This window comes from Megalops cyprinoides, chromosome 3, assembly GCF_013368585.1.
Source record: "Megalops cyprinoides isolate fMegCyp1 chromosome 3, fMegCyp1.pri, whole genome shotgun sequence".
In the NCBI taxonomy this organism is placed as follows: domain Eukaryota; kingdom Metazoa; phylum Chordata; class Actinopteri; order Elopiformes; family Megalopidae; genus Megalops; species Megalops cyprinoides.
Genome location: NC_050585.1, coordinates 52,850,614 through 52,877,219, shown reverse-complemented (window position 1 = coordinate 52,877,219; position 26,606 = coordinate 52,850,614). Strand labels below are relative to the sequence as shown.

Here is a 26,606-nt window from a genome sequence, read left to right as displayed (position 1 = left end):
AGTCTGTGATCAAACACTGCATTTTTTATGGCATGTAATTGACTGTATTCTCCTATGAGCCTCTCTGTCATTAAGAAATCAACAGTTTTAGATTCAGCCACAATCTGGAACTGCCAACTGTCACGCAACCTGTTACTTACCACGCTCCCACACACACATCCACAGCAACCCCCCCCCCGTGCACGCACGCATACACAAGCAAACATATTCTGCCCCCCCCCTCCACACATCCATATGCACACACACATTCCCCCATACATTCACACACATATATGCACAGTAGCGTACAGGTTCAAACAGAGGGAGGGCTTTCCTAATAGCTTGAGTATGTACACAGTGTAATAGAATGATAGTCACAATGTCTTCTTAAATATGTATCTGTAACGGTAGACAGATGATAATAATAACACTAATACTAATAATAATAATCAGCTTGAGCTTCGGATGATTTGAACCAATGTTAAAGATTGACTAGCCCTCGATGGGGTTCCATTTCCATTTCTGGGTCTCAGTCTCCAGCATGGCCACTGATTTCTGAAGAGCTCTCTCCGCTAAAAAGCACTCCCCACACTCACTCTGGATGTGCAAAAACACACCAAAGGCATTTAAAGGCCTAACAGAAGCAGGAACAGCTGGTTGCACACTGTAATCCTTGACTCTAGACTTTATGATCTGATTGGGTCTCATCCAAGAAGTACCTGCTGGAGATTCCATACTAACTGTGCTTACATCACCTCTTCTGTCTCCCCTGGCCGGCTCCTTTTGCTGCCCCCTCCTGGTGACCCTCAACATCAACACTGTCTGTGCTGTTAGCATTTTCACTATTGTTAGCATTGTTAGTAATCTCACCAGCATTCACGGTTGCCTTTTTGTACGCTAGAGGAAAGGCAGCACTTGACTGAGACTCTAAGACAAAACGCGGTTTGAAATGTTTTTTTCCTCTTGATAAAAACACATCCTATTCGACAGTCCATTAGTTCTTTCTGATATGACAAGCCTGGTATCAAGAGGCCCCTCAGACTGAACTTCATCTCTGCTGCTGTGACAGTCAGAAAGCCCTCTCTGCTCAGCGGAATAGATGACTTGCAACCAGATGCAAGACGACATAGAAATTCAAATTCAAATGTAAGAAACTCACTTTGAGACGCAACAAAGCAATACAAAATGAAAAATAAAAAAATGAAACGGGAACCGCAAGCCTAGCAATCATTAACAATTTCAGTGCCATGCACTCCCATTTTAAGCAAGTCATGGGCAATTTAAATGGAAAAAAATCAAAGTAATATGCAGTTACAGATGATATGCCATAGCATATTATTCTGTGTTGTATGTAAAGTTCCGAACTCAAAACAAGTTCACATCCTGAACTCAAGTGGAACATAAGGACAGCTAGCATCATCTATGCATAAATTTATTCATTTACAGAATGCTCCCTTTTCAAAACCAACACAAGAAAGAAAGCACTGTACCCCACTGCAGCCTGTGTTCCAGTGGTTTGATTCCCAGCAGGGGCACTGCTGTTGTACCAGTGGGAAAGGTGCTTAAACTGAAGTACCTCAGTTTGCATCCAGCTTTATATATGAATAATATGATATAATATGAATATAATATGAACATTGCAAGTCATGTAAATCACACTGGATGAGTGCATCTCCTAAGCAAAGGTAATGTAACAAAATATATAAGAACAATAAAAGAATGATACCAACAGGTGCTGAGTGGTTTACCCAAAAAGACGGGTTTTTATGGTGTTTTTAAAAGAGGGCGCAGATGAGCAGCCCTGCTAACGCTGGGGGAGGGGCTGCATCCTGCAGGAAGCGGAGCTCTGGAGAAGCGTGTCGAACGCACTGGGGCGTAAACTGCGGGAGGATGAGAGGCGCGAGGGCGGGACGCAGGCGCTGCAGGGGCAGGGGCGTCGGGAGGGGTGCTCCGCGCTGCAGTCTAAATTTAACAGGTAAAGCAGCAGAGCCTGAAGAACACCGGCGTGATGCAGTATGCTCTGAGGGTTCGCTTCAGGTACGGACCCTGGGAGCAGGATTCAGAGACCATCTGCTCACGTTATTGAACACAAATGAAATTTCGCCGTGTTGCTAAGCCCCTGGTCCTCGGGCCATTCTCCGCTTAATGGTGTCAGGGCAGAAAACGCTCCTGCACAATCACGTATGATTAAACGGATAATTGAATGCTTATCTGTATTTAACATCTCAAGAGAGCAATCTGCCACAGCTAATTTGTGAAAACATGTTGTTTGGGGGTGTTTTGCTTTAATTACACATACGCACACTCCTCCTATATGTGTTAATACCGGCCCCTGAAAACACTACAGGGTGCCTGTCTCAATTAACTTTCATTAGTCTTTCGATACATTTTTTGAGGTACAAATACAATTAAATAATTTACTACTAATCAATTCAAAGCTGAAGACTAACCTACCAGAAACTAACAGCTAGGGGAACAGCTGAACAGAAAAAAACAGAATAAAATCCTTTAACTTGTATCCTTTCATCACCAAGAACACACATTAAAAAAAAACAAAAAACAGGTGGTTAATAGAAGGTGTCACATCAGGGTGAGTTTTCAATTAGCAGCTCAGTTAGAGCTTATTATCTGGGCCAATTCGGAAAGAGGAGCAGAAACACACCCGTGTCCCCTGAGCATCAGGTGTGTGACACAGTGGCACGGTGCCCTCAGCAGAGGCAGACTGTCGGTGTGTCAGTACAACATCGGATCTAGATGAAGATGAAACCCTGCTTCTATTTACCTTTCAGGGAACTGCTATTCCACAGTGAGAAAAGAGTAATAATCTTGTTTTAATCTCGTAATGATTAAATAATGACTGTAAAATAACTGCAGAAGTACATCCACAGCATACTGGACAGGAGAAAACAGCAATGAGCTCATTTTTCCCCATTTATTTTTTCCACATTTTTAACTATAACACATCCAAGAATGGGGAAAAAAACTTATTTTGGTAGATCCCAAACAGTTAAAAGGAGAATATGATATGTTCACCTGCACAGAGAGGATGGTAACATCAAATCAAAATCACGAGGTAGAATTAGTGGAAAGAACAATGAACATGAATGATGTGGTTTTTGTTTTATCAGCGAGCTGCTGTTGTAAATACTGCATTTTCATTTCCGTGGTAAAATGGAAAGCCAGACCGTGACACAAATCATTCGGATGTGCCCAAATATACGAGCGCACCTCCAGATAAGACTGCCACAGTGCCAAAGGAAGATATAATGTATCAGACTCCAGGTCAGATACACATAGGTTCTCTCAGACCTGCCACCTCAGAGTGCAGCAGGGGTCAGAGAGAGAACCCAGAGAGAGGGAAACCCCTGTCAAAATCTCAGAAAACATGGAATATGCATGAGGATTCCTCTGATCCTTGCACACTGGGCAGGTTTGACACAAATGGATTTCACCTCAATATCTCTACATGCTCTGTAGAACAGACCCCTCTCCCCCTCAAAAAACATCTCTCTTACATGACCCAACACTGAGAGAGAAAGGTAGAAAATAGCTTAGTCTTAGATTATTTTATTGCAGCTTAATTATTTTTTCATGTTGAACAATTGCCCACTGATGGGCCAAAATAAGAGCTGAGAACCCACATATGAACCCAGCATATATACAAATCACAGAAAAGCCAGAGCATTAATCATTTTAATTAGGCTGTATTATATAATATAGCTGGGGTTTTAAATGACCCTTGGAATTGTATTATTTTCACCTCAAGGACATTGATACGGCGTGATTTTGATTTTACAATTTCCTTCCATTTTATTCCACATTTTTGTGACTATTGTCTCCCTGCCACACAGAGAAACTGAAGGAGCACTAGAAAATATTTATGCATATTTATACCAAAATGAAGCTGTAACTACGCACGGCAACTCAATCTTGCCTTTACACGTTCCACCCATTAAACAGTGCATTTGTTTCAAATACCCAATTTAGCAAACTGGTTATTTCTCCTGTGGTGGAATCTGTTAGGACACCAACCCTATAGCACTAGAACCCATCAACAGCTATGATTACACGGTAGAGAGCAACACCTGAATGCAAAGTAAGAGGTTAATGAAAGCATTTGAAATACTTGTTATATTGACAGAAACAATCACATATGGTGCTTCTTCTGCATTAGCATCCATTTTGACCACTTTTTCCTGTTGGAGGTTGTGTAAACATATCTGCTCAGCGTATGTACTTGTTTCAAACACTTAAAATGAGTTAGTCTGCAATTTGCTGTGGATGTAAACGGGTGGTTGCCGTGGCTGTAAACGGGTGGTTGCCATGGCTGTGGCTGTAAACGGGTGGTTGCCGTGGCTGTAAACGGGTGGTTGCCATGGCTGTGGATGTAAACGGGTGGTTGCCGTGGCTGTAAACGGGTGGTTGCCGTGGCTGTAAACGGGTGGTTGCCATGGCTGTGGCTGTAAACGGGTGGTTGCCGTGGCTGTAAACGGGTGGTTGCCATGGCTGTGGATGTAAACGGGTGGTTGCCGTGGCTGTAAACGGGTGGTTGCCGTGGCTGTAAACGGGTGGTTGCCATGGCTGTGGCTGTAAACGGGTGGTTGCTGTGGCTGTAAACGGGTGGTTGCCATGGCTGTGGATGTAAACGGGTGGTTGCCGTGGCTGTAAACGGGTGGTTGCCGTGGCTGTGGATGTAAATGGGTGGTTTCTGTGGATGTAAACGGGTGGTTGCTGTGGCCGTGGCTGTAATCGGGTGGTTGCTGTGGCTATGGATGTAATCGGGTGGTTGCCGTGGCTGTGGATGTAATCGGGTGGTTGCTGTATGAAAATTTGATCGGCAGCTGTAATGAGCAAATGCTGAAGCACACAAAGGAAGGATTACTGATGCAGTGGAGCCCACCAATGGGCAGTAAACACCAGCAGAGCTGAAGAAGGCGGAGAGTCTGTTAATGCAGGGAACGGCAGAAAGCCCTGCTGACGGGACTAAACGCAGCACAAGCGGTGAAAGAGTCGAGGCAAAACGGGAGAAACCGAGCCCTTCCACAACTCCAGAGCCTCCACCACTCTGTATCCTTCAGTGCTGTGGAAAACGCAGTGCTCATGGCTGGCAGTGGGGGGCGCAGTGGAGCTGAGTCTGACATCTAAGGGCTGTACATTTGGCTTCCCAGATTGGAGCTTCTTTCATGCTCTTAGGCAAGGAACAGTGCTTCATGTGAACTGCTCCAGTAAATACCCAATTCCATGTTCAAGGACAGTCACTAGCTGTTTCTAGGCGAGCCTAGGCAAACATAAATTAAATCCAAAAACACACAAACCTGCATGTGCAAGCACACATATGTGTGCACACATACTTACAGCTGCCTCCGAACTTTGAATCATACCCTACATTGTGACAAACTATGATTTGTCAAATGTAGTACAAGTGTGTAATTTAAAAGAATTTAAATGAATTTAAATACACCAAATTCAATGGACACAATCAGCTGTATGTTTCTGAACCAGGAGGCTATGGGTTCCAATGCCCTGCTGAATCACTTTGTATACTAAAAGTGATAGATTGTGGGTAATGTCCCTATGATGAACTGGTGTCCTGCACAAGTAAGGGTGTGGGTGAGGGTTAATTCTCACCACAGAAATCTGGATAAGCTGAGGTCTCATAGGTCACTGCGGCTTGGACACATCTTATTTATAACAGCGCGTTATAAGCTGATTCCAGATCTGGGGAAGTCACAATGTCACAAGGACAAATGCCTGTGCTGAACTGGGACCGAAGCAGTAATCCCGCCCCAGAAACTGTGCCACGGCACTTCCTCTGTAAGTCAGCCCGTATGAGCTCAGGCTAACTGCTAAACAAGCACACATTGAGCACCTCTAAGGAAAACCTGAGAGTCCACACTCATCCTGATTACATCAGTATAGCGCCTACTGGAAACCGATATGAAAGGCATTATTCAAGAATCCGAACAATCTTAGACCAAAGCCTCATAGCATGTGACGAAAATACTCTTTTTCTGAACGAGAATTGCCTACAACTCAATAATATGAAACATGTAAAAAGCACTGTGATACAAACTGAAAATACATTTTAGTGCTGTCCATGCAACTTGCCTCTTGGCTGAAGAAATTCAGGTAAGAAGGAAGTCTGTCTTACCTTTGTGGTCATATACATACCTGCAGCAGATCTCTGTGTGTCTGAGTCTTCCTGTCATCGGGTTAGACAGATTTTAACAGAATGTCATACCTGTGATTGAACGCAAATGTCCACCCCCTCAAAAAAGGAAGGAAAAGCCATCCACAAAAAAAGAGATCCTGTATCTGAAATTATGAATTCAGTGAGCTGTATATCAAAAAAATTAGCACAGAATAAACTTTGACCACACACAATGGTCAAGGGTGCCCCCTGGTGGAGTGGAGTCTGGTCAGTGGGGCATTCTCCAGTAGGTGGCTGGCAGCTGAACTGATCTTAGAGTCAAAAAGGAGAGGATATGGGGAAATGCCTGAGGGGTACGACCTGCCAGAGACTTCCGGGAATTTGAAGATGCGCCACTCAGAACCTCCAAGAACATTTCCTGTGAGGTGTAGTGTTTTCCTTCCTGTGGTCACTGTGTTAGTAAGAGAAAGATTTTGGAGGGGGAGGGGGTAAAGTGTGAGCTAGAGATTTTTTACCAGATCATAGGCTGGAAAAGGAATTATGAGTAAGAGAGGTAAGTGGGAAGGTCAATCTGTGTGTGTATTATTCAGGATGCAGGGGTGGAGGAGGGGGTGAATTGAATCGGTTAGTACTTTAGTAAGTAAGGGAGAGTCAGACACAAAAATGGTTGTTAGTACAGTTACAACAAAGGTTTGATTCAAACAGTAGTATTAGTAACAGTTTGTTTTAGTAAATTTAGTTTTTTTAAATTGTCAATGATTTGATTTTTATTTTTTTGGTTTTGTTCATTTTGGTTAAGAAACAAAATGATCCATTCAAAGCGAACCAAATGTACACAAGCCATGCATGTCCATGATGATGTCATAGATTATTCAAATGAGATGAGGAAGGAATTCCATATAAGGAAGCATACCAATGTAAAGGAAATACTGATGAGAGCAGAGGAGATAAAGGAAAAAGAATCAATGCAACAGAAGAGTAAACGACAACATAACCTCACAAAAAACAGACAAAACCAACGGGCACACACACGCACGCACGCACACACACACACGCACAGGTGGGGACGCATGCACACACCTGTGGGTAAAATGATGACACACTTACGCAGTGAGGGTGTTAGGGGTGCTAGCCGAAAAAGCATGCAACAGGATGCAAAGACAAAAACAGATATATAGATATATAAAGAACTCAAACCAAATAAGATTAATCCAGAACCAATGGAACTACAGTAAATAAAAACACTATCATGGAAAGGCTTTTAGATATGGAAATTGTTTGGGGGGGGGGTTGCAAAGGAGGGTGGGGCTTTTGAGGGAGTGGGCGGAGTGGAGAGGGTTAGGGGTGGGGTTAGGTTTTTACTGTCAACAGTGAATGGAGGAGCAGTCAGGAGAAATGTATGTAAATTGTGAACTGTATTAATCCCTATGCCAGTTCATTCTGCCTTCCCCCTGATTTATTGGTGGCATCAGTGATACATAGTTTCTCCAGCTGGTACCTATAATCTATAATTTGTAAATAATCTAACTGCCTTTTCAAGAATGATTGAGAATGTTTCACCAGCAGTATGGTTAGCTCTAATGGAGCTGTGCTGGTAACCAAAAGGTTGCAGGTTCAAGTCCTAGATTGAGCATTGCTGCTGTACTCTTGAAAAAGTGCTGAATCTGCACTGCTTCAATACTTCAATGCTGCAGTACCCAGCTGTGCAAACAGATCAAAAACCTGAGCAAATAACAAGGAACACTGCAGACTTCACCTGCTGGCTGTAAGCTTTACTCAGAAATATCGCCCTATACCAAATGTCACCTCCTCTGTCCACAACAAAGGAAAAACATATCATTAAAGACACCAAGAATGTCCTTTTAAAAATTAGGTTGCTTGAATTCTCTGTTAGTTAAATAACTAACAATAATAATAATAATAATAATAATAATTATAATAACTAATAACCTGTCTTCTCTGCTGTACTAGTGCTGCAGGCTAAGAGTTGGTTTCCTTCCTCCTGCTTAGCCCTGACTCCGCCTCCGCTCCTGTGGAAAACAAAAACCTCCCCCTCCCATTGATTTATTCTTCCATTGCCGTCATTAGTAAGGTGGGGTGTGAGGTCATTGCTTTTAGTAAGTTTTTAATTTTGAGATCAAAAAAGAATAAAATAAAGAAACCAATATCAATAGAGGAAGCAAAATTGCGTATTTTGTTAAGGGAGTTACATATCCTTACTTGGAATAAGAGGAGGCAATCTATATATGTATGCAGTATATATGCTGTGCATATATACACATACATATATACCGAAAGGGTCATTTAAATAAAGCAAATATATACTAAATAAACAGTCAACTCTGGCATGCAGGGAGTGAGACCAGGAGTAAGACTTAGAGAGTTAGTGTTAGTGTTGATGGAGACAGTGGATCGGACACAGTGCAGACGCTTCCAGAGAACTCTTTACGTTTCAGTATTTTTGGGGGGAGGGCACCCCCTCCCCCCTTGTCACCAAGTCCAGCAACAGGCAGTAAGAGGCGTGGCTACAGTCCCTGTGGGTGTGCGATGCAGCTGACAGAAACATGCATGCAGTATCAACCATAGGAGGGCACTAAAGGGGGAAAAAAAGTACAAAATGTAATAAATCTATTTTGATTGAATCCCACATGTTTTAAGGGTTTCATCATGATGTTAGAAGACATTAGATGAATTTCTTGAAAAGAGTCTGATGCTTGATTTCTCTCTTTCACCAAATGTAAAAAGTGAGGAAAGGCCAAAGCTACCAGACACTGCTATTCGAAACCCAAATGTCTGGTGAACAGTTTGCCCTTCGTTCTCTTTCCTGCTCAGTCCGGAAGTATGAGGGAGGAAGCAGGAAGGTCAGAGGTCATGGATGCTGCATAAACCAGCTCATGGCTAATCTGTCCAAGGCAGAGTGTGTGAGCTGCACAGACAGGCATACAGTGCCCCTCCTGTATGTGTTTCCTGGTAATTCATGAATTGAAGCCATTTTTTCCTACAGTGCATTTAGATTACTGTTGTCAACGGCACACAAAACTATTCACACGATTGCTTTAAAGTCGGTTTTGGAAACTGAATTTTTTTTTTTTTGTTGGTGAGACATCGCCCTTATCATTCCCACAAAAGATATGACACTGATATGACAGAACATCATTCTTTATATTAAATTGTCAACATATAAAAAGGTTAGCAGTTTTTTTCTTGTAGTCTTGTATATAGCCATAGTTTACTGATTTTCTGAGAAAACAAGCCATGGATCATTGCCCCAGTGCTCTGGGTAGAGTGCCTTCCTATATCTGTTAGCATGTGAGATATTGCTGCAACACTATGCAGATATTAATGTGATACTGTCTTATGGTTCCTTGTTCAGCAATAAGTCACATCTATGCTACAATATGAGAAGGTAGCATTTCTTTTGTGATCATTTGAGCTCACAGAGCTCATTACAGCTCTGGCTCTATGCTTATTTCCTGACATTGTCTTATCACTGATGTGTTACCTGCTACCTGTTACCTGCTGCTCACCTCTCACCTGTGTCCTTCTTATTGGTTTAATGACATGCTCTATGTGCATCTCACTGTGACGGTCTTGCATGTCACTCTGGTTAAGAGCGCCTGCCCAAATGGATAAATAGGTAATAAAAGAGAAAAATGTCAGCACAGGCAGATGCTCTGAAATCTCCTGTACTCTCAGGCGCGGTGCTCTCCCTGCCCGGGATGAGGAGTGCACTGTCAGGTTTTACTGCGTGTAAAATGCAGTTCCATTAGAAGGCAGAGCGGGTCCTGAGATCCCTTATATCACTGCCATCTGAGCCATCTGAAAGCCACGCCACGCTAATGAGACCAGGCCATGTTTGACACTTGCTTTATACGGTCTGGGCCTCTGAACACTAAATCAACAGCTATGAATATAGCTTTGGGTATGTGCCAACAAGCGAGGGGACAAAAACCAAACTAAATGACATGTGATTAAAATGGCAACATTTGGAGGTCAGTTTAGAAGCGCATGGAGTCATTTAAAGATCTTTAAAACTCACCTCCTCACTAGAGATATAAAGCCAGACTAATACAGCAGCTTTCACACTATGAAAGGCTATACTGCATACTTTTTTCATTGTCAGACTGTAAGTGTGGCAGTGTAAGAGCACTTGTCGTAACAGTAAGACAAGTGGACTGTAGCATGATCTAGGAGACCTTACTGTCTGTGGGTGGAGTTACAGTGTGATAGTTGTGGGTGGAGTTACAGTGTGATAGTTGTGGGTGGAGTTACAGTGTGACAGTCTCCACTCTGATTGTCTGTGGGTGGAGTTACAGTGTGATAGTTGTCGGTGGAGTTACAGTGTGATAGTTGTGGGTGGAGTTACAGTGTGACAGTCTCTTACTGTCTGTGGGTGGAGTTACAGTGTGACAGTTGTGGCTGGAGTTACAGTGTGACAGTTGTGGCTGGAGTTACAGTGTGACAGTCTCTTACTGTCTGTGGCTGGAGTTGTAGTTCTCAGTGCATATTTTTTTGCCGTCTCTGGTGCCCATTGTGTCCGGTCACTTCCAGTGCAAATAAATCACAAATATAAATCAAAGGGGGGAAAAATAAGTAAAGAAAAACTAAAACTTCTTATACATCAGTCAATTGAGTGGTTTTATTATTAATCTGAAATAATTCTTTATTTCTTCATACGGATATAGTATTTGAAAAAAAAAGAAAAAAAGAGGCCAGTAAGACAGGAAAAATCAAGGTAAATATCTGAATAAATTATAATCTCTCGTACTTTTGTTTCCATGGTTGAATTTGGGGCCTTCGTGTGCATTACACTTACAACACTACTTGTTTTGTTTAATTGGTGGAGGCAGGGGCGGGGTCTGGGGGTGGAGCATAAAGCCATAAACTCAAAGAAAAAGATTAATAATTAAAGAAAAAAGAAAAAAAATTAATAATTGAAATGAATACTTTGCTTGCCACCTTGGAATTGAATTGATGACAGTCTGTATTCTTGCTTTGATTGTTTTGTACATTTAAAGCAAAGAAAATCGAGAGATAAGGAAGAAACCCAGGGCAAACCAAACTAGACAATTAGAATGATATCTACCATATAATGCAGTTTGTTTACCATAGCGTGTCCAATTCCTGCGTGCTTCAGGAGAAAACAGGGGAGGGAGAAAGGAAAAAAAAAGAATGACAAACCATGAACTCAACAGAGGACACTACACCTTAAAAAAGACCAAAGCTAGCGCCTGCCGTGGAACAGGTTCATCTATGAAAAGGTAAGAAGAAACCAAATCAATCCTGTCAAATAGATTAATTTAAAAAAAGAAAGAAAAAGGAGTTTTGTTGTTGTTTTTTGTCTCTGTTCCAAATTATGCCCATAATCCAAATAAAGAAATAAAGAAATAATTGGGAATCTATATTTATGTATAGATATAAATACAAATCAAAGGGTTGAAAAACGGAAGCAACACTGTTATTTTGGTTAGTAAGTACGCAAGTAGAAAAACAACAGATGGTTCACATTCCGTGAATGAGACAATGTTAGTCGTTATAAAATAAAAAAGGGAGAAATTTGAAAATAAAAGGAAAATACTTGAACAATCTGAAGATTTTTGTTAGTAAGAAGACACAAGAGTTAGCAAATCAACTTTCACATACAAGGGCTTGGGGCAAACTGGGAGCAGGGCTTCCAGTGAAGTGAGAAGGGGAGTGGGGCAAAGCAGACTGTTGCAGTATGGGTAGTCATTCTGATTGGCTGGTTCTAACAGTGGGCATGGCCGATGAAGGGAACAGGTTGAAGTGAAGTCCTTGATCCTTTTTGAAAAAGGCCAATCTGATATATTTATAGTTTAGGAAACTGCTTGGCAGGTTGTTTTTATTTTAAATGAGGAGTCTCAGTTACTTTGTAAAATAGGTTATCTGAGAGAGACAGAGAGAGAGTTTTAGTTTTATGAAGGAGTAGGAATAAGCAGAATAAATGCTGATGGACAGACATGGAACATTTAATTGCAACAGCAACAACCATAAAAATATGATATTAACAACATGAAGAATAATAGGCAGGAAACTGCTGTAAAGGAAGGAAGAGAGAGGGAAAGAGTGTCATTCAGAAAATCAGTACTCATGCATTCAGGCCGAGTCTAAGGGCAATGATCTCAACTTTGTGTAATGAATTTATGTTTTACATTGTTTATTATGATTATTTCTTTTACATCACCACACAGGAGCAGTTAATTAAATTAACCAAAAAGGTACTGTGTAAGAATAGAAAAAATAGCTATTACTTAAATTCATTTCCCAAAGTTAAGAACTGAGTAATTAGATTGAATGGTCCCCATGCTTTTCAAAATGCTTAGGTCTGTTCTTATGCATTGTCACTGTGTAAAGTTTCAGTTCCATAACCTCTGCCCACCTTCACACAGAGAACCAGAGTGATCCAGACAAACACAGCAGAGAGGAGCACAGCTAAACTAAAGCAAATGATCAGTTCGATCCACAGTACCTGCAAAGCTGTGTACAGCGCTCAGTGCATTGTGGGTAACCTGACTCCTGGCCTCAGCAGGAACATGCCGACAAGGGACAGATTTAAAGCAGACACGGAAATCCGCAGCGCACACGCTCAAATCTGGTACATTCTGACTCAAAATGCAGTTAAAAAAAAAACTACACTTAGAAGAGAAAAAAGGCCTAATTATTCTGTCTTCCCAGCCACATTGAGTGGACAAGAACAAACCTGTGAGGAACATTGTGAATAAGAACCTTCACATTTCCCCTCCAGCAGGCTGCTCTTTCTGCGCCGCTGTGTCACACGCAGTGTCCTGACTCTCTGAGACTGCCTCTCCCTCCTTCAGTACGCAGAAGCAGGCAGCCGAGCGGCACTGACAAGCTTCCAGTCGTGTAAAAAGCACATCCACAAAACAGCCAATGAGTTCCCACAGTCTGCATAATCACGTTTTTGGAAAATAAAAATAAAAGTATACTTTACAATAAAACAAAACAATGCAATCCCAAAACATAAAACAGGCAATGAAACAATAATCTAGTGTTGCTGGTAATTTTATTTTACACAACAACACAGCAACCAGTGTTGAATGGTTAAGCAGTGGCTGCTTTGGTGGATGCCCTGCAGTTTCCTCATCAGTCATTGGGTAAGACATTCGGCCAGGAGCCCCGCTGCTACAGGGCTGAGTCACGGCAAAAAAGAGAGACTGAAATAAGTGGAAGTACAGTAACAGCTGGATTGGATGGATGATCAGGTGAGGGGTTGAATCTGTCTGTTTATTTCAAAAAAGAAAGGTGAATTTGGCAGAAGATATAATTTTCCCTGCGATTATAAACTGGAGAAGATTTTGTCCATCACTGTGAACCTAATGAATTCACAGCGAGCCTCAAAGAGGTTTAATTCAATCCGTGTGGGTGGAGCAAAAAAACAACAGACGGAGGGGAAGAAAAGAATATGAGTGATGAGAGAGCGTGCAAATTCATTTCCATCAGGAGAGAGCAGGACTCGAGGGCTACCCACTGTCCCGCCCTGCTGAAGGGTGGGCGGGGCATGCACAAACACGCCCGATTGGAGGAGAGCAGGCAGAGGGGGAAGGCTTAAATCTCCCGGCTGCATCTGCTGCTCGAGGCTGTGATTGCCTTCCATTACTGGCCTCGCAATTTAACGGGCTGTGAAAACGCGCGCGGAAACCCAGCTGTTTTCCTGATGGACGGAAAGCTCTTAATCTTGTAAATCAACAAGACAAACAGCACCCTGGCCATGTCCACTTCCCAAGAGCGGACCTGACGAGCATTACCAACGGATAAGGAGAGAAAACCCATTTGCCCGGGCTAACTGTGCAAGCCCGTTTGCGGAATACAGAACGCACTGTGTCACTCTGCCAGCACGGCTCTGACACAGTGCGAAATGAGAACGTTGAGGAGTATGGGTGTGTTTCAGTGCTGTCGGTGCTGTTTAAATCAGATGGATTAAAAAACTCCACCCGGCTAAATGGCCACAGGAATGTGCATTCAATAGACCAATTTTCTTTATCCAATAGATCATCCAGACATATGAAAGTGCCAGTCCAGGTTTAATGCAAAGCATGAATAACACTAAACCCACACAAGCATCTGAACTACTCACTCTCACCCCATGCATCCACACTGCCATGCAGCGCTCCGACAAGAGGAGATTATTCCTGTTTACGATACACAACGTACACGCATACGCACACACGCGCGCACACACACACACAAACATACAAACACACGCAGACACACACACGCACGCATACACACACGCACGTGTGCACACAGACACACACACGCGCACACACACACGCACGCATACACACACACACACACACACGCGCACACACACACAAACATACAAACACACGCAGACACACACACGCACGCATACACACAGACACGCACACGCGCACACACACACACACATAAATACATACACGCATGCACACGCACACATGCAAACAGAAGATTTGTAGTAAAGGGAGAGATCTTCATACCCCTCTTACATTTGGAACTTGGAAAATTATTTTCTCTCTTGCTCCAGTGATGATCATTCACAGAAACATGTTGGGTGTGTAGTTGGTGTTAATGTGTGTGGTTATTAAGCAGCTCTGGCCACCTCTCTTTCAGCTCAGCACAAACACAGCCCAAAGGCTGCTTTTTGAGAAATTACCACCAATTAGGAAACAATGACACAAACCATCTGCTCCCTAGTACTCACGACAAACAAAATAAGCAACCTGGAGACATGCAACCCATTCGATCTGACAGAGCAGTTAGCAGGAGCGTCCGTTTCCTGCCTGCTGCTGTTTCGCACCACAGACACGCGCGCAGAGGGGACACCAGATTAATGAGCCTGATCGACCACTTCTAAACAATTTCCTCCCCCACCGAGAGCGCGTGAGTAAGATTGAGGCTGGCCAGGAGTGAGCGCAGGGGTGAGCTGTGTGGCACTGAGGGGGTTAATTCCGTCCTGCAGCTGTACCAACTCCAGATTAAACGGGCACTGTTGCTAGGTGACAAATTGCTTGAGTAGAAGGGGGGATGCAAGTGGAAGGGGACAGATGATTGGTCGGCTGCTCTGCATCCTGACCGTGTTGTGTTTTTTCCTTTGCTGAAGGCAGAAAGGGGCGGGACACAAGCTGTTTACTTTATTTGGACCAAAAAAAAAAAAAAAACAGGCCACCTCACAGAGAAAAATCCTCAGTTAGACCTCCGTTTCCTCCTCCTCTTTCTCCCACGACCAGCCCTCACAGGAGATTTTCAGATTTCCTCTGTCCTCATCTTCCCTCTGCCGAACTCCACTTCAGACAGAGAACTTGGACCATCGCCCAAGTCAAGAATCAAACATGGACTTTCCCTGCAGTGGGAAGAGATCTCGCAGAATGCTGGCATCCAAGATGTAAATTCTGCCTCTACCAATCTTTGCGACTGTAAAACTGTTTTAATTAGAGCAGGAATTCCAAGACCAGCCACTGTAATCCCAATGCCCTGCAGAGGGAACTAATCAGCCACACGGCTCTATGAGGGAACCAATCAGAGAACGGAACCCCAGCCACTACAGTCACAACGCATTACTGAGGGAACCAATCACGCTGTTGTCCTCACTCCAGAAGGTGATGTCACTGACATTCACTCCTGAGCTCTGCTATACGGATCTGTAATTTGGCCTCATTACACAGATTTTAGATGCACTTTATACTGAGCTAGCAATTTTCCTGTGCAGTTACTCCATGGTCGCATAGGTATGTGCAACTCCAACAAAGTGTTGTGTAACTCTGCCAGGACCACAAACAATTAGCAATTACAGGAAAGTTGGATGTTCATTTGCAGCTGAGCTTTGGATGCTGGCTGGATATTTGGGTTGATATTCAGGTTACAGTTGTGGTTAGTGTTCTAGGTAAACCTAAGATCTTTCACACAACTTGTGTAGCTACACAAACTGTGAAGCCTTTTGCACATCACATGCGTGCTGTGGTGGTTAGGCAGCAGCGGTTTCACAGCATCATGCTACGGCAGACCTGTGTTTCCCCACATAACCCATCAGTACAGAATGACTGCCCCATTGCTGAGCCTTGGAAGGCCTTTCAGCCTTCTGTCTGCGCTGGTCACATGCTCTTTGTCTGCTCTGTCATTGGCTCCTCTCTCTTCTGCTTGCCTGCGCTGCAGTTTTGTGTCCTTGAGTAGACTGCGGTCAATACTGCTATTCAGCTTCTCCAAACCTCCTCCAACTCTAAGCGGGCTGACTGCACTGTGATAGGGCCTCTTAGCCCCTTCCCCTGTCCAAATGGGAGGGCTGAAACCACAGTCCTGCAGATGAATCTGGATCCACAATGTCTGAATCCCCGCCTCCCTCCCACCTCTCAGGATCACACAGTGGAGCCTGCTGAATCACACTACCAGAAAAAAAACCTCTTACTACAAGTGCAGACAATCTGCTGACATTTTGCTGTATAATTAAAGTACTTTGCCTTCCTTAGTACTAGGCTATGTATCAGGTGGCATATTAATGGTGAGGGACTTCTTCAGAATTTGACTTATCAGTGACTGTGGGTGTGAATTTATGCACCTGACGTATGAACAGCTAAAATTCTGACCAATGACGTTGTGGTGGAGTCTCTGGGACTCAGTTTATTGTCATAGTTCAGAAGTGACGGCAAGAGATGGCCTTCTGCAGTGAGAAGTCACGACATCCTCAATGTCCTGTGGCCTCATGATTTCCTCAGTCATAAAGGAAGAGGAGTAATTCTACTGAATTTAAAAATGAACCTCATAAATGTCCTCATGACCTCAATAAAAATGAGGTTCATATTTTCACATGCAGGGCAGCGGCTGTGACCTTCAACTGTCATTTCAGTACATGGCCACTAGGGTGCGCTCACTCTAGCTGCACCCAGTATCACACCTCTCCCCCTTCTCTTTTTACCTTGCTAGACGGGCTGCTCAGCCCAGCCACCCACAGCAACTGCATCATGGGAGAAAAAGCGAGCTGATTGGCTACCCTCGGTGCCAGGCAGCTGAGATTGGGGTGTTTAGGGGCGCCGGCAGCACCCCCTGGGGAAAGGTCGCACGCTCCGACCCCTGAACCCCGCAGCTCAGAACAGCTCCAGTCAGGAAGAGTGGATCTGGCAGGAACCGTGAGATCCCCCCCCCCCCGTCCTCCCCCCTGAATCTCGCTGCCACAGCGCTTGTTCCTCCAGCCTGTTCCATGATAGCGTCATCATTTCAGCAGCCGAGGCTCGGGACCCGGGACCGTGACTGATCGGGAGGACGAGGGGTCACTCTCTGTTATCCCTGAGCGTCCATCAACATGGCTCCCGTGGGGACACTCCTCTCCGGCATGCTTCCTTCCTCTTTCCTCCTGATACAGACCCTGCTGGGTTTAATCTCACCACTAGGTGGAGCTCTCAGGCTGCCAGCATATGTATACATTCATTTTATGAAAAGATTACAAACGCTTTCCACAAATTGCATCTACCTCTCACGGGTTCTTTTTTTGCCATCAACAGGAGAATTTGGTATCTGGGAGACCTGAGAGTCCTGCATATGACAATGATCTCACTGCACATGCAAGAGAAGTGGAATTAAGTCCAGAGATTATTTTGGAGCTGTCCAGTGCTGAAACTCAGCGGTGACCTGTTACAGCACAGCAAGCCAGAGGAGTTTCACAGCTCACAGCAGCTTGAATCAGCAGTGAGTTTTCCAGAGGAAACGCACACCATCACAGCCCTCCTCTGTCTGCACCAATGGGAGCTCTGTCTGCAATGACCAATGAGCAGGGACTTCCACAGCGGAGAAACACAGTCACTCTGCTGGTCCTCAGAGACACTTAAGAGCCATTACCATCAACACATCAATCTCATGCCAGGTAAATTAACACATAATCCATTCCCAGTAAAAAAAAAGTCATAACTGTAAGGAGTTTAGCACTCCTCTGAGGATCTGCTAGCAGCAGCACCTGGGGTGTGTATCTGCGTGTGATGTCACAGAGTGTGCCGAATGCACACCTGCAGACTGTGTCAGACCCACAGGCTTTATCAGCGCGGCATCGATCAGCACTGAATCACACCGGGACCCATACAAAGGGCTGCTGCAGCTTCAGCACTGCAGGCAGGGGTGCAGGGAGAGAGAGAGAGAGAGAGAGAGAGAGGGAGAGAGAGAGAGAGAGAGAGAGAGAGAGAGAAAGAAGGATGAGAGAGAGAGAGAGAGAGAGAGAGAGGGAGAGAGAGAGAGTGGGGGGAGAGAGAGAGAGAGAGAGAGAGAGAGAGAGAGAGAGAGAGAGAGAGAGAAAGAAGGATGAGAGAGAGAGAGAGAGAGAGAGAGGGAGAGAGAGAGAGAGAGAGAAGGATGGAGAGAGAGAGAGAGAGAGAGAGAGAGAGAGAGAGAGAGAAAGAAGGATGAGAGAGAGAGAGAGAGAGAGAGAGATGGAGAGAGAGAGAGGGAAGGAGGGGGAGAGAGGGATGGAGGAAAGCATGGGGAAGAAAGGATGGAGAGAGAGAGAGAGGGAAGGAGGAAGAGAGAGAGGGATGGAGAGAGAGAGAGGGAAGGAGGAAAGGATGAAGAGAGAGAGGGAAGGAGGGGAGAGGGAGGGATGGAGAGAGAGACAGGGAAGGAGGGGGAGAGAGAGAGAGGGAAGGAGGAAAGGATGAAGAGAGAGAGGGAAGGAGGGGAGAGGGAGGGATGGAGAGAGAGACAGGGAAGGAGGAAGAAAGAGAGGGATGGAGAGAGAGAGAGGGAAGGAGGAAAGGATGAAGAGAGAGAGAGGGAAGGAGGAGAGAGGGAGGGATGGAGAGAGAGAGGGAAGGAGGAAAGGATGAGAGAGAAACGAAGGGAGGGATGGAGAAATATAGAGAGAGAGATGGAGAGGTAAAGAGAGATATTCCTCCAGAGCTACTGTAAAATCTCACTTTCTTCTTCCAGGCAGTTCTGACAGACGTGCTGCTGCCACAGCAGCCCCCAAACAGCACCAGGCATGGTTTCTGACTTATGTCCTCTGTATTTACGGTCTTTTATTGATTATTAGTATTGCACTAACAGTGTGCATTATTCCACATCAGTAACACGGCATTGGTGATGTTTTTGTGAAGTCATCTCACTAAAGCATGATTTGGATCTGCGGAGAGGCCCTGTAGCTGTGCAGGGGTGTGTGTAGGTTCTGTCCCTCTCTCTCCCTCTCTCTTCTCTCTCTCTCTCTCCCCCCCCCCTCTCTCTCTCTCCCTCTCTCTCGCTCTCCCTCTCTCCCTCTCTCTCTCTCTCTCTCTCCCTCTCTCCCTCTCCCTCTCTCTCTCTCCTCTCTCTCTCTATACACAGCGCAGCACAGACACGCTTCCCTGGGAGAGTTCACACAAGGCCTTCTCTCCTGCCCTGAGCCACATTCTATGAGCAAAAATCCACCAAAGCTGTGACACCAGCATTGATGATGAAAGAGACAGAGAGAGAGAGAGAGAGAAAGAGACATAGAGAGCAAGAGAGAGATTTTTTTATGTGTGTATATACAGTGTACATATATATATATATATATATATATATATGTATATACATGCATTTGTGCATCCCCTGCTCACATAAGCACAGCGCTCAGCAGCATGAAGGTGCACTCTCCTCCCCGTGTCATTCTCACCTGTTCTCACCTGTCCCTGTCTGAGGCTGAAACACAGCCACAGCACTCTGACTCTGTGTGCACGAGCCCGCAGGGAGAACCAGCACACGCTTCCTGCCGCTGCACGCTTTCAGGCCCCTCCCGTTCCCACAGGCCCATGAGCAATTACCATCCCTGCACACTGCGGTCAGGTGACTTCCGCTGCTGTCCCGATTGGATGGTGGTGATCTGATTCTGATTGGACAGTGGTGCTTTAATCTAATGTGCATCATATCGCAGTGGCATGAAACACACCCTGCATGGTGCATTACTGTACAGCATGTCAGCATATCTCTGGCCTCCCACATCCTGTCACAGAAAATCCGCCTCTTAGAAACGACTCTCTTTCAGGATGCTGGTTCAGATCCAGTTCAGCACACCAAGCAGCAGCTCCAAACATCAGAATACCTAAGCACCCTGACATGACTGTTCTGCAAACTGCTGGATAAAAAACTGAGAACTAACAAATGATACCAAGAGCAACAGGTATCAGCGCCCCCGGTCTGCGGCACCTAGTCCTGCACAGCCGGCAGTGTTTATGCAAGCCACTTTCCCAAGGCTAACCTCGGAGAGAAAGACAATCGAAGAAAAATCGGCCTCTCTGGCTTTAACCAGCTCAAAGGATAGCCTGAGTACTAACCATTCCCTGAGGCAATAGATAGTTTGTCTTCAAGAGTTACCCGCTGAAAGAAGAGGCCTCAGCCTGTTTGAAGTATTGCAGACTGAGGCGAGCCGCTGTCAGGCACCGATGCTAACGTCGCAGGGCACTGATGCTAACATTGCGGGGGCACTGCAGGCCTGCTCTTGCTTCCGTAATGAATGCAGTTGGCGCAGCCGAGGGAGGGGGGAGATCTTTTTTGAATGCACTCACTTCGGGGGTTTTGCAGTATCACCCAATTACAACATCTATTGCTATTACTGCAGTGACAAGCCATTCATTCCAATTACAATTACCGAGGAGAGGCAGAAATAAGAAAGGGGACAGTAAGTGAAATTGATTGCATCTCTCTGCTGTTATCTGAAAATGCCAACGGAGGCACTCGTATCAGATTCTGCTCCTGCTCCTGAAGGTGGACAGAGGTTTTTAACGCTCCTCACTCTCAAACCTATGCTTTACATTCAGGGGTGCAGGGCTCTGTCAAGAAAATAAAAATACTTAAAACAAGTTTTATATCCACTGACGCATATGATAGGGCCTTCCTTACAACTGCAGTCGTATCATTTTTAGAAATTGCAGATCGATTATGTATCTGGAACTCATATCAAGGCCCCATGGAAAAAAACAAACAAATCAGATCTAAATCCAAACAGCCAAAGACAAATTCCATCCAATAATTTAGATTCTTAGTTTGAAAGGTACTTATTAAGAAGCAGCCCATGCTGCATGGAAAGAATGTGTTTGGAGCGACACCTCGGCTCAGTGTAGTTTTGAAATATGACAGTTATGTTCTCCCTCTAAACGGAGATCTTTCTTGCAACCCTGGATGTAAAGCAGCTGCTTCAGTCAGATCTTCGCATGAGCTCAGCTTATGGGCTCTGCTCTCCCAGCCCAGACCCTACCCCCATCCACAAACCCCACCCATTGGACTGACTCCACCCCCAGCCGGACCCTACCCCCTATCCACAAACCCCACCCATCTGACTGACTCCACCCCCAGCCGGACCCTACCCCCTATCCACAAACCCCACCCATCTGACTGACTCCACCCCCAGCCCAGACCCTACCCCCTTTCCACAAACCCCACCCATCTGACTGACTCCACCCCTAGCCCAGACCCTACCCCCTATCCATAAACCCCACCCATCTGACTAACCCCACCCCCAGCCCAGATCCCACTTCCTGTCTACAAACCCCATCCCTCACAATGACTCCACCCCCAGCCTAAACAACTATCCCCTCCCACTGACTCCACCCCCAGCCCAAACCCTCCAACCCCCCCCCACATCATGGGGTTTCCTGGATAGAACACCTGGACAGTTTAAAAGAGGAAATGGCAGCGGTGCCACAGTGCTGATTCTCCTCCTCAGGTGACCTGCAGAGAGCGGGCAAACGGAGCGGAGCAGGGGTGGAAAGAGAGGGCGGGGCCGAAGGCGTGAAGGTGAAGGTGGAAAGGTGAGAGGAGAGAGGGGCGGGGCGCTCCCGCGGGGGGGTTTACCTGGCGCAGGTTGCGGGTGACGCGCACGTCGTGCCAGGTGTTGTCGTTGAACTTGCCGTTGACGGGCTCCACCAGCGCCTCGAAGGCCCCCGAGCCCAGGTTGATGACCAGCCAGACGGCGCCGCTCTTCAGCGACAGGTTGACGTAGTCGGCCGACTTGCCCGTGTGCAGCATGAGGCCGTTGCGCTGCAGGGTGCGGAAGGAGAGGGTGATCTCGTCCGTGCTGCTCTGGATGGGCGTCAGCGACAGGTCGTAGCAGAAGAACTCGTTTCCCTTGAAGGTGGCCACCGACTCCTCCTTTCCTGAAGGGGCAGACAGGGGGAGAGAGAGAGAGACAGAGACAGAGACAGAGAGACAGAGACAGAGAGGTGGGGTTAACAGGGCTGTCTGCTTTGGCTTCTCTTTTGTTTGGTAGAAACCAGCTCTTGCATCCATTTGTGATCTCAAGGATTTGGCTGTCAAGTCACCCTTTTAAGCAGTTTTTCTGCAGTAATTCACTTTCCAAAGGTCCATAGTGCCTTTTCATTTCATTTCTTATGGAATGTTTATAAAAAATCCTCCAGATAATGGTTCACAGCTTTCTTGAACAAAGCAATGAACATGAAGGGTCGTGATGGCCTTTTATACTCTCCGAGCCAAGATGGACACTTCAAATGTCCTCCTCTTGCCTATCTGACAGTCTGTGATTTATGTGGAGAGGATCAGACCCTCATGATGGCGTTCACTCTCTCTCAGGGTTGAATCCCGCTGTGTAAATGAAGGCTTTACTGGAATGCAGGGTGTGTGAGTGTGTGCATGAGTTTGTGTGTGTGTGTGTTTGAGGGGGAGGTTAGTGAGGAGCTGATTTAGGTTTACACATTCATCCTAAAGCAATTGCTGGAGAGAGACCAGATCTTTAGGGAGCAGACACTCAGGGACGTAAATGGTTTCCTGGAAACCCTCGAGCTGACCTGATTGGTGCGTCCCAGAGCAGAGAGCACCACATTTTGTAAAGGCATAGGGTAGCAAATTTGCGCTATAAGTCACCCTGTAATGTGTGTCCTGGGTCACCTCACCTAAACAAAAAAAAAAACCTGAAAAATGCACTCACATCACTCCTCCCAGCTTACATCAGTTAGAGCTTAAATGGAATATCTCTTCAACAGAGCTACCACGGCAAGTGCAAGGGATGTTTTTTCCAGGCGTACGTTTGATCTGTCCAACCAAAGACCTCTTTGTCCTGCAGAATTATTTATAATGAATTGATTACATGAAATCCCAGGCCTAATTACGTCACAGTATAAGAATTAAAGGTTTGTGGGGAGAGCCCAATAAACACTTAATCAGCAGATGAATCAGAGGAAGTCGGGTACTGCACCCGCGCAGCGTGCTTGTACTTAAGGAGCCTGTAAAAGTGGGGACACTTTGCACAGCCGATCAATCAACGCTGTGTTTATAAGAGTGCTCTCAACAAAGAGTGCTGTCACATAGCGCTTCACGTGGAAGTGAGCAGTGGCTACGGGGACGAGGGATTCAGACGCAAACTGCAAGCTCACTGTTCCCATCCCGCTGTGAAAACTGCTGACCAAAAGACCCAAAATCCATTTCCTGAAAGCCTTTGTAATTGTGTGCACTCGGAGATGAGGGCGACGAGCGGGACGGCTCATTGGAACGCGGGCGGAAACGGAGAGAGAGAAATCTATGCTAAACAGACCCCGTTTGGTCCCAGGGCCGGAGGGGTGGCAGGAACAAAAGCCGGTTAAATGAACCGCGGCTGCAATTTTCAATTATGTATCAGGACGAGATAAATAAATAAGAACAGAGAGAGGAGTTTAAATGGGAGCAATGAGCCCCTCCGCAGTGGGGAAAGGCTTTCTGAGCCTGAGTCACATGACAGACACCAAACTCGATCAGAGTCAAAAGGCATTTTTGGCACGGCTTGTATTTTTGCTCAGGCTTAGAATGACTAATGAAATATATTCCAGGGTCCCCGGGATGCTGAGTGACAGGAAAGGACAAGGAAACATTCCACAGTGACACTGGAACGTTCCATTAAAGGACACGGGGAGGGATGTCACAGTGACACTGGAACATTCCATTAAAGGACACGGGGAGGGATGTCACAGTGGCAAAGAAATGTTCCAGATCAGCAATGACTACCACCACTACAATAACTGCTACAGTAATAATTACTACCACTACAATGACTGCCTCTAACTTCTGCTGATATTGTTTCATTATTTGTTGTTGCCATATACACTAGGGTCCAAAATTATTGGGACACCTGGGCATTTTGTGGTTAAGTGTGGATGTGTCCATGTAGCTATTAGTTTTATCACTCGAACCTAATTTATAGTGTGGCGAAAACAGTTACATGTTTTGGCAACTACTAACATTTTCGAAACATCTCTTTATGTGGTTGGTACACGACTGCCTGATGACTACCCTTATTTACAAAATTTTAATAATATGTATGACATTAATTGTGCCAAACAAACTGACAATTCCAGATGCTGTAGGATTCAGTCTGCTGCTTAAGGGGAGGATGGAACAGCATTGATGGCTGATCAATGGCATTGATCTGAGTCCCTCTCCTTCTCACATGAAGAGGCAGACATGCTTCTAATGGCAGGGGAAACACAAAACACCTAATTCAACATTACCTATCGGCTTACCTGGAATCTGACCTGTCAAATTAAGTTATCACATGTCCACGGAATTCTGAACAATTGAATTAAAGGCATTAAATAGGTGTGCCAGTCTGGAGTAGGTTCTGAGACTATGAACCTCAGAACCAGAAGCAGACAGCTTTGAATTCCCATGTGGGGCATTGGCTAGCAAGGCACTTAACCTTAAAAATACCAATAAATATAATGTCTAAACTGAAAAAACTGTTCAATTAATTAATGTAAATTGCTGTGAATATGTCTACAAAAATAATTTAGCATAATATGAATGACATTCTTCTTTTCCTTTTTCTTCTTCTTCTTATTATTATTCTTATAGTGGTAGCAGCAGTTGTAGTAGTATTGTAGTGTGGTGCATAGTATTTGTAGTACTTGCAGTAGCAGTAGCAGCAGTGGTAGTATCACTCAATTCAACAATCTCATTTAGTCCTTTCAAATGTACACATCTCCACCTGAAGACCGGCTTCACATGAAACCATTTAGGCGGCTGTAAGGCCCTGGGCAGCTGCAGAGCCCAAACACACTGAGTGGTGGTGGTGAATGACAGTACACTGTGAGGCCCCACACAGCCACACTGCTTTATGAAACGGTGACGTCAAAGGAGCAGGAGCTTATGAGACAATCGCTTTGTTAAAGTCTGGATGTTCTTCAGGAAAGTATGTAATATAACAGACACACTCATGTACACACTCACACACCCATACACTCACATCCACACACACACACACACACACACTCACACAAGCAACAAAAACTAAACTAAACTGAAAAGGTGTCTCCTTTCCAGGAGAACGATTACCATATTTGCATTGTGAACATTTTTTGAAAGAGTCATACTCTTATGTAGTAAAAATATCAATACCTGATGTTTCATTTGCATATTCAATTTCAGTTTACAGTGCACCCAGGAGCATGCTGTGCACTGCGTGGTGTTTATGGGGGACGGGGAAGAACACGTCTGTGTGATTAACTGGTTATGGTGCTGTGCAGTAAACCCTTCACTGTATGCTCCTCTCTTGACTCTGCCATGGCTCACTCATTCCAACAGTTTGAGGTATTGATAGATCTCAAAAAGCAATGTAGCCTAGTGGTAAGGAGCAGGGCTGGTTACCGAAATGTTGCTGGTTTGATTCCACACTGCTGCTGTACCCTTGGACAAGATACTCATCTCAGAATTGCCTCAGTAAGTATTCAGCTGTATAAATGGATAACAGGTAAAAATTGTCACTTATGTAAGAGAGTGATAAACGATAATGACAATGTAATGTAAATCTCTGGTGCAATATGTGGTGTTGGGGCACAGCATACATGGAATTGGGCTTTTAATCAAAAGGTTGCGAGTCTGAGTCCCAGAGGGGCCACTGCTGTACCTGAGAGCCACCTGTACTCTTTCATTTGTATCATTAAACAGATCAGACTGCACAAGGGGATATTACGCAAGTCGCCACAGACCAGAGTATCTGCCAATCAATCATCATTATTCCTCCCTCTGTATTCATTCTCATTTGCCCACATAACATTGCCTTCACTTTTACTGACTTACCCCCCCTTATACCCCTTACTCCTTATCTCACATAACGTCATCGTGAGTTGCACACGTACAGTAAGACCTCCCGTTACCTCTGATAAGGTCAGTGCAGTTGGCATTCAGCAGTCTGCTACAGCACTGTCGGGTCAGGTCAGCTCACAGCAACCAAACACAAACATGGCGGATTCCTCCCTCATTTGGGCTTTACCGAGACGTGGAATGTGAGGCAGAATTGTGGCGGGAGCAGTGCAGAAAGGTTAAAGTTTAAAGGTTAAAGGGAAAAAACAGGCTGTGGGGGCCGGGTTGCTGAGCCTGTGGTGCCTGGATCTGCCAGTTCCAGACAGGTCCGTGAGGATCTCCTTTCCTGGCATGGATGAACGCTTCAGCGGTCTGAGCTCCTCCACTCGGGCTAATTTGGCTTTTTTTGGAAAGCGCAATCCCACCGCCTGCTACAAATTGCAAGGATATGCTCCCCTCTGATCTGCAG

General features: G+C 45.2%; 1 protein-coding gene across 7 annotated transcripts in view; it reads right to left on the bottom strand.

The window, feature by feature from the left end:
- Positions 1-26,606, bottom strand: part of nrxn2a (neurexin 2a) — a 575,558-nt gene that overhangs the window by 322,288 nt on the left and 226,664 nt on the right. For 6 of the 7 annotated variants that reach the window (XM_036523412.1, XM_036523417.1, XM_036523416.1 and 3 more), the window contains 2 exons: positions 21,926-22,227; positions 11,238-11,261 (listed from right to left, as the gene is read on the bottom strand). In XM_036523412.1, coding sequence (XP_036379305.1) covers positions 11,238-11,261; positions 21,926-22,227 — 326 coding nt within the window. The remainder of the gene's footprint in view (positions 1-11,237; positions 11,262-21,925; positions 22,228-26,606) is intronic. The other variant, XM_036523413.1, reaches the window with a different exon arrangement.